Source organism: Rhinolophus ferrumequinum, chromosome 24 (genome assembly GCF_004115265.2).
Source record: "Rhinolophus ferrumequinum isolate MPI-CBG mRhiFer1 chromosome 24, mRhiFer1_v1.p, whole genome shotgun sequence".
In the NCBI taxonomy this organism is placed as follows: domain Eukaryota; kingdom Metazoa; phylum Chordata; class Mammalia; order Chiroptera; family Rhinolophidae; genus Rhinolophus; species Rhinolophus ferrumequinum.
Genome location: NC_046307.1, coordinates 2767984 through 2784650, shown reverse-complemented (window position 1 = coordinate 2784650; position 16667 = coordinate 2767984). Strand labels below are relative to the sequence as shown.

General features: G+C 44.0%; 1 protein-coding gene across 3 annotated transcripts in view; it reads right to left on the bottom strand.

The window, feature by feature from the left end:
* Nucleotides 1-16182, bottom strand: part of RUFY1 (RUN and FYVE domain containing 1) — a 43569-nt gene extending 27387 nt beyond the window's left edge. The window contains exons 1-5 of one of the 3 annotated variants that reach the window (XM_033096664.1): nucleotides 15845-16182; nucleotides 7302-7475; nucleotides 5855-5972; nucleotides 2586-2687; nucleotides 640-763 (exon numbers count right to left, since the gene is read on the bottom strand). In XM_033096664.1, coding sequence (XP_032952555.1) covers nucleotides 640-763; nucleotides 2586-2687; nucleotides 5855-5972; nucleotides 7302-7475; nucleotides 15845-16142 — 816 coding nt within the window. In that variant the 5' untranslated portion in view covers nucleotides 16143-16182. Of the gene's footprint in view, nucleotides 1-639; nucleotides 764-2585; nucleotides 2688-5854; nucleotides 5973-7301; nucleotides 7476-7627; nucleotides 7740-15844 lie in introns of those variants that run through there. The other 2 variants (XM_033096665.1, XM_033096666.1) reach the window with 2 other exon arrangements.
* Between the last annotated feature and the right edge of the window lie 485 nt (nucleotides 16183-16667).

Below are 16667 nucleotides of genomic sequence, written 5' to 3'. Positions count from 1 at the left end.
TCGCGGCCGGGAGTTCAGGCCTCAGCCCTGGTCACCTGGTCCCATGCCGCAGGAAAGCCCATCCTAAGAGGGCCGCCCCACCACACAGGGCACTCTGCACCTTACTATGTTGCTTTGCGCCCCATTTTATCAACGTGATTTCCCAAATCTTTCCTGACTCTCTCTCCCAACTCCACATCCAACCTTATGGGACTTCTAGACTTCTACTCAATGTTTTTGCTGTCTATTCTTGGCCACTTCTAACTCATGCCCTGGATATTGCTAGACTGATCTTTCTTAAACCCTGGCCTGATCATTTCAGTGTTCTGTTTAAAAGCCTCCAACCACTTCGCAAAGCTCAAGGGACAACGCTAAGCTTTTCCCATGGCCCGATGGAGCCCCCTTCGCCTCACTCACGGAGCATCCTGTGTTCCAGCCACGGAGAACGGTTTTCCTGTTCCCAACATGCCGTGCCTTCTGGGTGCCTCTGCCCAAACTCTCTCTTCACCTGTCTCCAGCTCTCCCCTCTGCCCAGCACAGCACCTTGCACAGCCCTCCATTAGACGCCCTTTGTCCGTTTCTTAGATTCAGCACTATTGGCAGATCCTGTGTAAGATCCCTGGCCTGGAAAAGGCGTTCCATCTGGAGCCCAAATTTTACCTGAGAATCCAAGTCTTCTCCTTTTAAGCAGAGATTGGCATCAAGAACATTGAGTCCCACCAGCAGACCAACGATCACCATCCCCTCTTCCTCCATCATCAATGCCTCGGGCTCATAGAACTCACTGGAAAAGAGTGAAGGCCGGGGAGCTGCTCAGGAATGCCTTCTCCACCGCTCTCCCCACCGAGCTGAGCCCTGCCTTTTCAGCTCTCGGCTCCTGGCCTGGCTGCCAGAAGCTCCTTTGTGGGAATTTCCTTCTGCCTTTCATTTCCCTCTGCCACTGCAAGTGCTGCTATTCCTTCTCCTCCCGCCTGTGGTCTAAGGTTAATTCCCGGATTTGGACCCTGGACCCCAATCCCTCTCATCTCTTGGCTCCTGAGTTCCTGACCATCACTCGGCCCCTCCTGTCCCCACTGTTCCTTCTTCTGCATTGCTGTGAGCTTCTACACTTACTGTCGTGTCAACAGAAGTGGATCCCACAGTGCCCCCACATTCAAGAATAAAATTCTTCCCTCTTCCACGTGTCCCTTGGAGCAACACCAGCTGCTTTCCCTTCCTTACCGCCCAGTCACCTCAGCAATTTGCAGTGGGGCTCCACCCGCCCATCTATGACTGCTTCTGGTCACCAGTGTGTGCGGGGGGGACGCATGAGAACTTACTCTTAAGAATTAGTTCCTTAGGACAAAACTGTACCTCAAAGTTACTCAGTGTAACTGTGCTCAAAGTACAAAGGACAGGAAATATTTGAAATCAGAATTCAATGTAAAGATATATTCAATAAGCCATGGCTTGAAAACAACGAAAAATTTTGGGTGGCAGGCCATACAGTAAGAGATATTTTTATCTCAATTAGATAAGAGAATTAACTCTAGAGAGATTCTTCACTTATAAATTCTCATATTCTAGAGAAAATTCCTTTCACAATGAATATTTTTGCTTACAGTTATAAATATCAAATATGAACCAGTCATACATTTCAGAGATAGCTAGTCTTTACTGATGTTAGGAGACATAAAATTTTACAAACTGGATATGGAATCCTAAAATAGATAATGTATTACAAAAACCAGGGTTTTTATACTTTAAAATTGCCCACTGCATCTAGTTCTAAAGTCATCCTATTATCATCCAATCTAATAAATATAATTTGGTTGAAACTGAATGTAGTATGTTGTCAGTTACATAATCTTAAGTATTTTGAAGAATTATCTTGACTTTCAAAATGAAAATATAAATCTTCATTTATACTGACTTTCAGATATCAGTGCTCAAAAAATGAACTAGCGGGGCCAGCCCGGTGGCTCAGGTGGTTAGAGCTCCAAGCTCCTAACTCCGAAGGCTGCCGGTTTGATTCCCACATGGGCCAGTGGGCTCTCAACCACAAGGTTGCCAGTTCAATTCCTCGAGTCCCGCAAGGGTTGGTGGGCTCTGGCCCCTGCAACTAAGATTGAACACGGCACCTTGAGCTGAGCTGCCGCTGAGCTCCCAGATGGCTCAGTTGGTTGGAGTGTGTCCTCTCAACCACAAGGTTGCCGGTTCAACTCCTGCAAGGGATGGTGGGCTGTGCCCCCTGCAACTAACAACGGCAACTGGACCTGGAGCTGAGCTGCGCCCTCCACAACTAAGACTGAAAGGACAACAACTTGAAGCTGAAGGCACCCTCCACAACTAAGATTGAAAGGACAACAACTTGACTTGGAAAAAAGGCCTGGAAGTACACACTGTTCCCCAATAAAGTCCTGTTCCCCTTCCCCAATAAAATCTTAAAAAAAAAAAAAATGAACTAGCACTATTTTGAAACTAAGTCACAGAACATTTATGAGAAATAATAATTAGAATAAAAGCTCTGTACATTATAGACTCCTGTTTTAATTCAAAATGATCTACAGAACTATGTTCTAATTATTTACAAAGCAAACGACAAGTAAAGACAGGTGATGAAATACCTTAAGAGGTGTTTATTGTCTATAAGCAGTTTCAGATAATCTGCCAGTTTCTTTTGCATAAGTGCAAGATAAAGCCAAGCTCTGCCTCTTCCCACAGCTGTCCTAGAATTCAAACGGAGAATCAAACTGTTGTGACATAACAATAACAACAAAAAACAAAGGAAAAAACCAATTTAGCCAGATACACATAGTCGGCTTGTGAATGCAGAGGACCGTGTAAGAACAGCTGCTCTGGGGGCTGAGGGAACACACCATCTGGGAAGGCCAAGCAATGGCTCATGACACACCTCTGGGTACTGTTTAAACTTTGTGTCATGGTCATGTTTTACTTATTTATTTTTTTGACAAAAAAGGAAAAGAAAATCTTTTTTTTCCCCAGTACAAATGTTTTTATTGCTATCACTAATACATGTACTCAGGATTGCCAATAAACATTTTAATACCACTTGGTGATAAATAAATTACATCAGTGATATAATAATTTCAAGTTAATTAAAATATTGTTGGCATATATTTTTCTTAAAATTCAGGAGTTAACCCTATGTTCCTCACTATTTGCACTACTTTTAGGGTTTCAGTCTCCATGATATTTACATGTAACTTCTTTAAATTAGTTTCAGGTGTACAAAACAATGTAATAGACATTATACCCCTCACAAAGTAATAACCCCCCTTAATCTACTACCCATCTGACATCGTTACAATACCACTGACTACCTTCCCTGTGCTACACTCCACATCCTGTGTCTATATATACCTATATGTTTAGTTATAGTTGACATTTAATATTATTCTACTTCAGCTTCACATGTACAGTGCAGTGGTCAGGCATCTACACAGTTTATGAAGTGATCCCCTGATAAGTCCAGTACCTGATAAGTCCAGTACCCATCTGCCACTTTACGTGATCTTTACAACATTATTAATTATATCCCCATACTGTATTTCACATCCCCTTGACTATTTTGTGACTACCAATTTGTACTTTCTAATCCCCTCACCTTCTCCTCCATCCTCGCCCACCTCCCATCTAGCAACTATCAGTTTTTTTCTCTATATCTCTATATTTCTGTTTTGTTTGCTCATTCATTCTGTTCTTTAGATTCCACAGGAAAGAAAATCTTAAGCCACAAAAATCTGATTTCTAGAATACAATCAGATAAAACTGCACATATTAATAAAATTTCACAGGGAGTCAGGAAATATTAGTATTGTATAATGGATATTTTTTCAGAAGATTAATACATAGACCATCATTAATGCTTGTTAAAGTGTTGAAATCTCACAAGGTTTCTAAGGCATCAGCTCACAGGTGCAATTTTGAAAAGGCCTGCTTTAAACTTTAGAAGAAAAACAGCCTCCCAACTATCGATCTAACACTTGCTTAAGGAAAAGAAGATTCTGTTCTAAGCAGAGTAACTGCATTTGTAACATCCAGGAACATACCGTGTTTCCCTGAAAATAAGACCTAACTGGAAAATAAGCCCTAACATGATTTTTCAGGAGGACATCCCCTGAACATAAGCCCTAATGAGTCTTTTGGAGCAAACCTTTATATAAGACCCGGTCTTGTTTTCGGGGAAACACAGTATGGAGGAGCTGCTGTGATCAATACTGCATCAGACGGGGCTCGCAGGGCTGAGGCCTTGCTGTGCACCTGGGTGGGTGTCAGGAGTCAGGCCCACAAGGGTTAACCTCACTTCACCAACACAAAAGGCTTTGAACACCAATGCCACCCCCCAATCCCCTGCCCTGGCAAATAAATGATATTTAACCAGAGTTAAAAGGAAAGGAAATAAAGTTAGAGGAACAGGTATTTAACGTTGGCATGAGTGGAAGGTGGACACTGACACATGCAGCTCAGCGGGGTGCAAACTGGCAGAAGTCTTCTAGCAGGCAGTTGGATGGCCACTGGATGCAAACCCTACTCTAGTAACATATCCTAAGGATGCAATTTAGGACCTCCACAGGAGATGTGTTCGGGTCACCACCGTGCTGGTTGGATAATGAGAATCTGAAGACAACTACAAAGCTCACAGGGATGTTAAAGAAATGAGCTATACAATGCAATGCTATGTGCCCATCTCAGAAACGGTGTTATGGATGGATGAGTCTTTCAAACGGAAAGAGGTTTAACATCTAAATACTAAATGGAAAGGCTACAAAACAGTACGTACAGTTTAATATTTCATTTTTTCCCCTGCTCCCCTACCCCATACATTAATATACTGTTTTTAGTTTATATTTACCTCCAAAACATTTTTATGCACGTGAAAACAAATATAAATTCTCATTTTTTCTCCCCTTTTTACAAAAAAAATCGCCATGCTATACATGCTGTCCTGCAACTCACGTATTTCACAGGACTCCGCAGCGACGGAGTTTAGGGACATTCAGCAGGTTTCAGAGTCCAACAGACCTGTGTTCTCTTCCTGGCTACCACTCACTTCTTGCCAAGGGACCTTGGGCAACTTACCCACTCTGCGCCTAAGTCCATGCTTGTCCACGGGGATACCTACGAACGGCATTCCTAGAGGCTTGTTGTAGAGAATTAAATGAGGTAACAGAATGTCCTTAGCAGGATACCTGGTACATGGCAGGCCCTTAGTAGATGGTGGCTAGAATTATTAATATTATTATTACTATCTGAAAACGGAACAGGTTGGCTCCACAGGAGAAGGGTCAGGCAGAGGCTGGACAGTTGCAGGGGGCTCTTTTGCACAGGCCCAAGAATCTCTAGAGTCCCTTTTAAATGTAGATTCCATGATGACACCTTCTTTGTGCTCTGTCCAGTGTTTGATTTGGAGCCGATGGTCGGGATACCAAGGGCAAACCCAGATACAGCAAATGATTTGTTAGTCCTAGCCTTTTCACAAATGTCTCTTGTCCTGGAATCTAAAATCTGGCCTGAATGGTATTATTCAGAAAAACTGCCCAGATGTATCGGAAGTAGTGATTCCAGGAATGTGACTCCTTTTCCTCCTATAACTGCTCCTCATGTGACAATGCATTTTCAGCCTATTTGACCTTGTGTGACAAGCATCACAATCCCCATTTTAAAGAAAAGGAAACTGAGGCTCAGGGTAAATCTTGTTCAAGATTGTGTGGATAATGAGAAGCAGAGCTAGGACTAAATTCTAAGCAGAGTGTCGCTCATGCTGCAATTTGTTCTAAATTAGAAAATAGTTTATCAGCAAGGAATTGAGAAATAGGTAAATATAAGGGATTTTTTTTTAAACATCAAATTAGTGTAATGACTTTTCACTCACTTTAATTCTGGCAGATTTCTGACACTAGTGGCTATATCTGATGCTTCTGGACAAAGTTTCTCCACCAGCTCCAAAGGACCAAAGAAAGACTTATTTTGGCCAATAAAACTCTTCTTAACTAAAAGGGAAAACAAAAGTGTTATACATAAGAACAAGATGCAAAATGTCTTCAGGGGCCCACAGGCTCTTTCCCAAAAGCCAAATGAATGGTTCAGATTCATCTTTCCACTTAATTCTTCTGATTTAGTCTTGTGGACTGGGAGAGCTCTCCCCTCCTCTGGAGACAGGGACTGTCTGATCTACCCACTCTGCTCTTTCTCCAAGTATTTTACTTGTTGCCATGAAATAAAACAAGTGCCTCACATGATCACCTGGGAAATCTTTCCCCTTCCTCCTTCCTATCTGATGCCAAAATCAGTCTTGGTTTCAAATGAACATTACCACCATCCCTCATCTGAACTGCTGTAATAACCTCCTAAGGAATCTTCCTGCTCTAACATGGTCACCTCTCCACCCTTACGATCTGTACTCCACGTAACTGAAAGTTCTTTTAAAAATGTAAGTCACATCATACTCTTGGAATAAAATAATAAAATCAGTTCCTCACTGGACCTTAAATGACCGACATGACCCAGCTCTTCCCACCTCCCGGACCTCATCTCCTCCCTCTCAGCACATCTCAGTTACCTGGTGTCTTCCTCAAACCAAGACTGGTCCCACTCAGGACCTCTGCATCTGTTTTTTTGCTTTCCCCAAATCTTTGCATGGAGGACTCCGTCTCCTCCTGCAGGTATCAGCTCACATTTTATCTCCCCAGAAAGATCTTCCCCTCTCACTCTCGCTGAAAGGTTTTTTTCCTTGATTCTCTATCATCTAACCCACTTTGCTTCCTTGAATTTGTAGCATTTTGTAGTTATGTTGATTAGTTTCTGAATTTATTGTCTGTCTCCTCCTCCAGAACTGTGCTGTCCAAGGAAGTCACTAGCCACATGTGCTACTGAGCACTTGAACTGTAGCTGGTAGTGCAATTGAGATGTGCTGTAGATGTCGAGCACAGTGGATTTTTAAGCCTTACTATAGAAGAGGAATGCAAAATATCTCATTAATACGGCTTTTTAATGATGACTGTGTGTCAAAATGATAATATTTTGGATATATTGGGTTCAATAAAATATATCATTAAAATTAATTTCATTTATTTCTTTTCTTAACACAGCTACTATGGTAGAACATTAGAAACTGCTCATGTGGCTTGCATGGCAATTTCTACTGGACAACGATGCTCAAGAACGTCGCGTAGTGTGGGCCGGGATCTTGTCTGTTTTGTACATTGCTGTTATCCCAGCACCTCAGAACAATGTTTGGCACTGCTGAGTACATGCTGAGCAACAGCTAGCCTAACTTAACTCCCCCCACGGCCCCCCACCCCGAACGCCCCCAGGCTCACCTTTCAGCCCATGTTTGAGGCAGTGCTCCATCACCACAAAGAATTGCTGTAAGGGGGCATGGTCCGCATCCAGGCTGCGGCCCAGGCTCAGGGCGGACTGGAGCAAGACCTTGATGCTGAGTTTCATCATGTGCATCAAGTTGGCCCGCTCCTCCATCATCTGGCCCTTGGAAGCTGTGGGGCAGAAGCAGGGACAGCTGCGTTAGTGGACTGTGTTCCGGGGTTAAGAGGTTAGACGTGGGACAACGGAGGCAAGACGGGCAGGGAGCAGTTGGTCTGCCAGGAGCGCAGATGTGCGGATAACTGGGGTTCGCAGCACCCGGACCCTGATCCCTGGAGGTCACAACCACAACTAGGTGTAGGGTCAGACTCCCGAGGCCTCTCAGGCGGCTCTGCGCGTTGCTAAGGCGACGTCTCTAACAAGACTCGCCGCGATTGGCCTCTCCTACACTTGGTATTCAGTTTTCTACCCACCGAAAGGCGCAAACTCCTGGAAGCCCTGCCCCAAGCGAAAGGGCGGGTTGGGAAAGTGTTCCGCCCCCGGACGCTTCTATTGGACGAGCCTAGCCCTGGGCCACGCCCACGAAGGTGGCGGGCGCCATTTTACGCTGTCTGGCGGGGGCGGTGGTCCCGCCATTGCCCAGGCGGCTTCTTAGGCCTGTAGGGTTGCCTGACAGTGCCTCCGGTTCAGGCTCAAATTCTCGTTGTTGCCCGCCTTTTGCCCACAATTAGTGGCCAATTACGAGTTTTACACTTTTTTGTAACTAAAACCGTTCGAATAAAATAAATTCACCAGTCTTTCCATTTCATCCTCATTAACCTTGTTTTGTTTTGAAGGTTAAAAAAAGTCTTCAGTCAGTATTAGGTATCTGTCCTGCAGGGCGTCCGGGTCTCTGCTCCCGCTCCCCACACAAGAACGCAGGACACGGTGAGGCCAAAAAGGAACACCCACGGGGCCATAGGTAGGGGAGTCACAGCTCTATACTCTCGCTGGCGGCTGGGTTGGAGACACAGGAACCAGGAGCCACACAATTCTCAACCCTCACTGCGCTGCTTGCAGGCTCAGCCACCATCTTCTTGCTAGCTCCCATTTTCTAGGGGCTAGCCACGGCGGTTATCTTAGTGGCCAATGGCTCACTGGTTACAGCTGACGGCCAACTAGCCACAACTGATGGCCATTTGATCACAGTCGATGGCCATATACTACCTGAGCCAGCACCTTTCTATGTGAGGCCGAGAGCCTGGAAACTGCTTTTTGGGGTTCTGTCCCCACAGTATCCATGACAAACGCTTACCACATGTCCCCTCAAACCCAGGAAATTGTCATTCTAGAAATTAGATAAAAATGTAGACCCAAACAGTCATGGCAGGAAAAATAACCCCGAGCAGGAAGGGGGCCCGACCTGGTGCGGCGCGCCCCTCCTCTCCGCCTGCGCACCGACCTTCCACCTTTCAAATATTCGCGAATTGGAAGTGGGGCGGGGGATCGTATTTTTTTAGTTTGCTATTGTCTGATTACTACAGAATTGTCATGTTTATTGTCTCCTAGTAGTCTGTGACTTGTTTGTTAAACCTTAATTTGGATTGATCTGTGTATTTTGGACGTTAACTGTGGATTAACGTTCAATGACATTAATATGGACACAGAAGAGCAGCATATATGGAAGGTACCAAAAAAGGTATACACATTTTAAGAAAGGAAAACTGTATGGAAATTGTAATACTCAATATGTACTGATAACAAAAGATGAATATAAGTCACATTTAACTTCTGCAATTACAAGAGGTGCTCAAAGTGGTTACCATCCGTGTCCAGACACTTCTGATTACAGTGAACTACTGTTTGAGCAATGTTGACCAAAGTGTCCGCATTTTTTTGGCACCCTCGGTATATGTGTAGCTAAATTGAAAAGGACGATATTATTACTGTGAATTTATAATAAAGGCATTTGCTAATAAGTAAATATTGAGACTTGAGACAGTTTGGGATTCAATATTCTCAATTTTCTCGGCAAAACCTAAGACACCTCCTGGGAAAGAGAAATTGGTTTAAACATTTCATATCAGTTGTGAAGAGAGAAAAATGGGTTAAATAAAGCATTTGGGTGGGGGTTGTTTAATTATTATTATTTTTTTTAACAGGACTTTATTGGGGAACAGTGTGTGCTTCCAGGACTTTTCTCCACGTCAAGCCGTTGTCCCCTCAATCCTAGTCGTGGAGGGTGCCGTTCAGCTTCAAGTTGTTGTCCTTTCAGTCTTAGTTGTGGAGGGCGCAGCTCAGCTCCAGGTCCAGTTGCCCTTGCTAGTTGCAGGGGGCGCAGCCCACCATCCCTTGCGCCAGTCGAACTGGCAACCTTGTGGTTGAGAGGACGCGCTCCAACCATCTGAGCCATCTGGGATGCAGCTCAACTCAAGGTGCCAAGTTCAGTCTTTAGTTGCAGCGGGCGCTGCCCACCATCCCTTGTGGGACTCAAGGAATCGAACTGGCAACCTTGTGGTTGAGAGCCTGTGCTCCAACCAACTGAGCCAATCGGGAGGCAGCTCAACTCAAGGTGCTGTGTTCAATCTTAGTTGCAGAGGGCGGAGCCCACCATCCCTTACGGGACTTGAGGAGTTGAACCGGCAATCTTGTGGCTGATAGCCCACTCACTGGCCCATGTGGGAATCGAACCGGCAGCCCTCGGAGTCAGGAGCATGGAGCTCCAACCACCCGGACCACCGGGCCGGCCCTTGTTTAATTATTTTTAAATTTTGAAAGAATGCTATGTATTACATTTATAAATTTGAAAACTTTAATGAAATGGATAGGCAAAGTAAATAAAAATTGTAAAACCTTATCAAAAGGAAGGAGAAATCCTGAATAGACCAATCAATAACCATACAAGCAATTTGTAAATATTTAACATTACATAAGACCCTGGGCCCAGGTCTATGAACTAGTGGTCTTCCAATCAGAATACATATCCAGGAAGTCTTGCAGAGGGCTAGGCAGGTGCAGGTGTTTTAAAGAAATCAATTCCCAGGTCTTCATGTTTCACAGGAACTCTTTCTTCTCTGAGTCCACAGAAGAGTGTCAATTCACTCCCTACCCCATATCTTCCTCTTGATGCATTGACTTGGGATCCCACACACCCACATGGGGGTGAAGCCTCATTCCATGATTAATCAAGCCACCAACAGCATGAAAAGCTTCCAGTCTCTCATTGCTTTACTGCACTTAGGGAAAACTGGTGTTGAGGAGGGGGTTGATTTCTAGCCCTCTGCTCGGTATCTGAATTTAGAAAGTTAAAAAAAAATCCCCCCCCACAAATATAAATATGTAATTATTTTCAGCCAGTCTCAATACTCTTAGTACCCTAGGGCGTGCCATTAACTTGATGGACATGTTCCATAAATTAAATGAGCCAAAACTGTAGCTCCAAGTTTTTGATAAAAATGGATTTGAAGTACATGTAAACTAAGTCTTTTTGTCAAAAAATATGTACTTTATCGGCAAAGGTGTAATGAAATAAGCAATATTTAGATGTCCCCCACCATTTTGAGTGTTCTGGGTTAAACAAGGTAACTACATGAAAGAATTACACACATAATTATCACTTGATAAATCTTGGTAAAACCTTTTTTTTGGAACTTCCCAGAGGTTGAAAAATCATATATTTCTTTAATATGACTAGGATGCATCATTTACTGAAAGTCAGGTGATTTTCATCAGTCAAAAATAAAATATAATCACTGACATTAGATCAATGTGATTTAGGGCATATAACTTTACATTGATCTAATTCTCCATTTATATTTCTTATCGGAACCAGGTTTGACAGTGATCACATCTATAAAAAAAGGAATAAAATTCATGCTTAGTCCTATCACATTTTATCAGTAAATCATATATAGTCATCTATAGATACAGGCTAATGAAAAAACCAATATCATTTAGCTCATTAAGAGAAGCAATTCCAGGGAAAATTTATGTATAATTATTTATAAAATTACATTTATATGCTTTTTATCAATTTACCATTATTAATCATTTTAATGGTAATTCACTGCAGAAGAAAAATTTTTATACACTTAGAGCTTTAGTTACAAGAAAAGTTTATTAAATATTAATTCATTTACATATTTTTGGCTGAGACATATGATTGGATGACCAATAAAAAATTTTAAAACATGGAAGTGGAAATTCAAGTTCAAGGAATAAAATAAGGTAAAAATATTTAAAATATGAAATAACTTGTTTATTTTTAAGATGAATGGTTGTGCTTATCAAATCAAGGTATTTATGTACATACCACTTGATACACTTCAAAGTGATGTAACAGTTTTATTTCAAAAAGTCAGTATTTACAATAAGCCAGAAAATTACTCATTTTAAAATTATCAAGAATTTTATGTCAGCTTTAAAAGTTGAATTTTTTTTTCCAGGAGGTCATGTGAGCAAAAAATGTGAAGACGTGTTTTAGGTGGTCAGAGCTGGGTGGCAGTGGCTCTCCACACCGTTCCTGGGGACAAGGCAGTATATGTCAACCATCTCATCCACCCCCCTGTTCAGTTAGTCGGCTACTCACATTCATGCTCAATTTAGAGAGTTATGGAAAATTCAAGCTGGAAGGATCTTTAAGCTGGTCCACCTCTCAATTTTACTACTGTGTTTCCCCAAAAATAAGACCTAGCTGAACCATCAGCTCTAATGTGTTTTTTGGAGCAAAAATTAATATAAAAATTTAAAAATTAATATAAAAATTAAAAATCACATAAGCCCAGGTCTTATATTGAGATCGGGTCTTATACTATATTAAAATAAGACCCGGTCTTATATTAATTTTTGCTCCAAAAGACTCATTAGAGCTAATGGTCCGGCTAGGTCTTATTTTTGAGGAAACACGGTAGCTTTGTGACTTTGGCCAAGCTGTTAATATCTCTAAGCTTCATTAATAACAGCTCAACACCACACACAGAAAGTCACAGAATTCTACACTTACTGAATTGTCAGATAAATGATCTGATTAGGGATCTCAACCTAGACCCTTGTAGAAAGGAGCCAGGCCTGTAACCCAAACAAGCGACGCAGAGAGGCTGAGCTGGAGGGAACACGAAGCCAGCCACCCTCTTGCTGGAGGAATGCTGTCATTAGTGCCAGATCGGAGTTTTCAAGAGAAGCTGGTAATCTGAATTTTTATGTAAAACCTACTAGTTGCCTTAAAAATGTTTTTTAAAATTGTTTCATACTGTGCAGGGTAGAAAAAAACGCAACTACCAACCACAAACAGCTCAAAGGGCTGCCAGTTTGTTGTAACATTTGGTCTAGAGAATAAGCACTCAGGAAGGGGAGTGGGCTGTAAGCGTTATTTTTGTTGGGTTCTAAATTTTAGAGAATGACTAGATTTTTATAGATTTGAGTTTTAATTTTGAGTAGCCCTTTGGTTTCTTGAAACATAGTTCAGTATGGTGTTATCTTGTACTGACAACAAAGGAAACTGTTTTTACACTTTTGTAATTGTCAGGAATATTCACTTATCTTAATGGCTAACTTAAGGAATTTAGCAATGTGAAGTGGAAAAAGTTGTTGTGCTTCATTTTGGAAGGAGCTGCAGCACAAAATAAAATTTGTCATGGGAGAGAACAGAAAAAGGCACAAATATGTACCATCTACTTAATGGCAAATATAATTTTAAAATCAAAGAATGCCTTCTCCAGTGAGTACCCACTGTGCTGGGCTCATTAATTCCATAAACATGTATGTTTTGCTATTCATCCTTTAGGAAGAGACATCACTCTAGAAAGCAAGATGTGGAACTTTGTGTGTATGTCCTGTGGTTTTCATGAAAACTGTGTAGATGAAAGGATAGCTACAAGCATACACACCCTTTGAAAGATCGAACAGGATTGAGGTCAGTTTCTGGAATGAAGGACTGCCTCTATACAAGTCTTCTTTAGTATGGTTAGATGTTTTTTTTCCCCCACCATGCACGTTTATTATCTTAAAAAAATAAATCAGGGAGGCTGGATGGCCCAGTTGTTTAGAGCGCAAGCTCTGAACAACAGGGTTGCCGGTTTGATTCCCACAAGGGCCAGTGAGCTGTGCCCTCCACAACAACTTGGAGCTGATGGGCCCTGGAGAAACACACTGTTCCCCAATAATAAATAAATGAAAGAAAGAGAAAGAGAGAGAGAAAGAATATTTAAAAAATAAAAAACCAAATAAGACAACTATGTGAATGCAATTGCTGTGGCCTGCTGTGCTGCTACCAGACCTCACGTGGGATAATGCTGTACAACAAATACTCAGAGCATTCCACAACATTCCACAGTGTTTCCCTTTAACCTTTATTACCCCCAATTTTTTTCTGGGATGGGGCCTGCTGACACTCGACCTCTGTTCCTTCACTGCTCCCTCTGACAACGCTGCATCCTCATCACTTATGGAAGCAGATTGGTGGGAAAGACACGAATGAGCCTGCTGAAGCGGGGCCACTGTCTTCTCCTGACCTGCTGTTCGGGGGCCTCTGCCCAGCCTGGTGCCCGGGTCCACCTCCTTTCGCCACCTCCACTCCTGTCCTATTGGATGGCTCCAAATCCCGGTGACCTTCGTGGACTAGCCCACAGCTTCTCCCAGCTGTTTCCCACATTTCAGTCCTTGTTCAGTCATGTTCACAATTTTTGCCAGATCTGAGTGGCATTTATTTAATATTTTCATTAAAATATTAAATCTAATTAAAAAATCCATACGCATATATTAAGGCATTTTACCATAAAACTATTTAGAGGTATCGAGGCATTGGGGTGTTGTGACTAACAGCATGGCTTGAGAGGCAGGTGTCTTGGTTCAAGTATGGGCTCTGCCATTTCTAAGTTACTCTTTAAGTCAGTTTCCCTCCTTTCTAAAACGGGGATAAAATGGTACCTATCACATGGGCTGGCTCCATGTGGAAAGGCGAGGAAGTCAGTCTCCCCTTCGTGGGTCCTAAGGCATTGCACCTTCCTACAGAGATGGGGACCACCCTCTGGGGAGGATGAGAGGCCCGGTTGCCTGCCTACTGTGCTGTGGCACTGCCAGCCTGGTGCGGCATGGCAGTGGACACTCTAAGATTCAAAAGGCAAGACCCCAACCCTGCTTAGGCCAGCAGTGCCCCAGGGTAGTCTGAGTGGGCCAGGGCGGCTGAGAACCTGTCCCACGGAGGCAGTGGAAGGTGGGACCACACGTGAGTCCGACTCCAAGACCCCCACACATGCTCCTTTGTTCGCTCCTTCACTTACAAAACACAAATTCAGAGATATAATTACTAAGAATTTCAAGCATGGGTCATTTCTCAGTGCCTGTCCCTGTTGGACCACATTAACCAAAGCCTGCATCGATTACACACCATGAAGCCAGTCCTGCTATTATGCAGGATTACAGTGAGGATTAAATGAATTATGTACAGATCTAAGACTAATAACTGGCACCCAGTAAGCACAATACAAGTGTTGGCTATTATTCATAGCTCATAAATGGAAAACAAGTATTTTTCAAATAGGCATTTGTTCGAATATTTATTATTCTGAGCTAGGCACTGTTCTGGGCATTGGAACATTTTATTCATCAGTGAACAGGTAACATTATTTGCTTACTACCTACCATGAACTATCTGAGAGGCCTCCAGAAGACCCCAGGCCTTGACTCTGGGACTGACTGCCAGTGGGTGGGTGTGCAAACACTCACTGACATGCACAAAGCGGGCAAGGGATTGGGGACCAGATTCCTGGGTAGAGCAGCCCCTCATTACCTTTTAGTCCTACTTTCCATTGTCAGAATCTGAAAAGAAGTCAGATTTTAAACTTTACTCCTTAATCTTTCTTAACCACTGAGATTCTCAAAATTCACTATTCTGGAAAAGTTGCCAGTGGGTAGGACAGAATCAAGAAACCTCCAAGGCACACTAATGCTTCTTAAAGAGCACTCCAGTCTTTAGTCAGCTCTGCCCCACAGCACTTTCCTATGCAGAAGAAAATGTCCCCAGTGCACTATGCAATACGTAGCCACAAGCCCCCCGTGGGCCACTGAGTCACACATTTAATGTTTCCATTCTTCTCACTAATGACAAGGGCTGAAAGCACTGTAGGGAATCACTGGGTGAATCAAAACTCCCCATTTTACTGGCTGGGAAATGTGGTGACTTGACTCCTTGCGGAGAGTGGATGCGCTGTCACACCTGCAGGTGTGAGCTGGGCTGGCATTTTGAGATTTACGGCAGAAGTCCTGGATTTACTTAAGTGCTTTTTAAATCCCATACAGATAACCTGAGCTCAAACTCGTACATTTTCTTAAGGCCCACCAATGAATATAACGACGTTGTCTGGGGAACACAAGTGGGAGTCACCACCCAAGCCACGAATTCATCTCTGCGCAGCCGCAGAGTGTAGAGAAATCAGAAGAGAAGCCAGGCGCGTGAACACACTGGCTTCTTACGACCAGTCTAACAGGGTCTTGTCTGCCGCCCTCCTACAGCCAACCACCCCCTGACCCGAGCGGAGAACGGGCGGGACGCGCTCGCCGGACCTACCTGCCGGCGCCGCGCCGTCGGCGCCGCCGCCCGCGCTGCCCAGTCCCGCGGCCGCACGCAGCGCGCTCCCGCAGCTCGCCGACAGGTTGCCGGTGGCCCTGCGCGCCAGGGTCAGGATGGGCGCGGACCAGCCGTCCGCCGCGGCCCGCCGTCTCGCTGCACTCCGCAGCTCGCCCGGGCCCGGCAGCTGGCTCCGGTCCACGATCTCGAACTCTTCTCCCGGCTCCGGCTCCTGCGCCTGCTCCGGCCCTGGCCCGAGCTCCCGCCCCGCCGAGCAGCTGGCTCCCCCGTCGGCCATCTTGGCCGCGTCACGTGGCCCGAGCGGGCCGCGTGCTCGGGGCGGGCGGGCCGGCGCTCTCACACCCTTGCTGTCCTGTTTTCCTGTTCGCGACGTCGGTCTTCTTCTTCACCACCCTCCCTCCCTCCCTCCCTCCCACTCTAAGTAGGTTCAGGAAAGTACCGGTCATAACCTAAGGAGCGCCCCTATTCCCACCAGTCGGGAGGACTTTTTTCCGTGAAGTTACTCTTGGTCCCAGCCTAGAACACAGCCCACATGGCCTTAGTTTTCTTTGTGACACGAGTTCCTCTTTTTTATTTTCATTTCATATTTTGCTTTTTCTATTTCACTTTTCTGCAGCAGTCTTCAGAACAAGCAAAAGGGCGGGTAAGGAAACGGACTGGAGAGGTAGGAAACAGAAGTTTTAAAAAATTACGGACCTAATGCCACAGCTTGGCAGAAAATCCACTGAGGTGGATTGGAAATCTGAAGGTCCAGATTCTGCTATTAATTGGCTAAAGGGGGACAATAACAACCTACCTCATT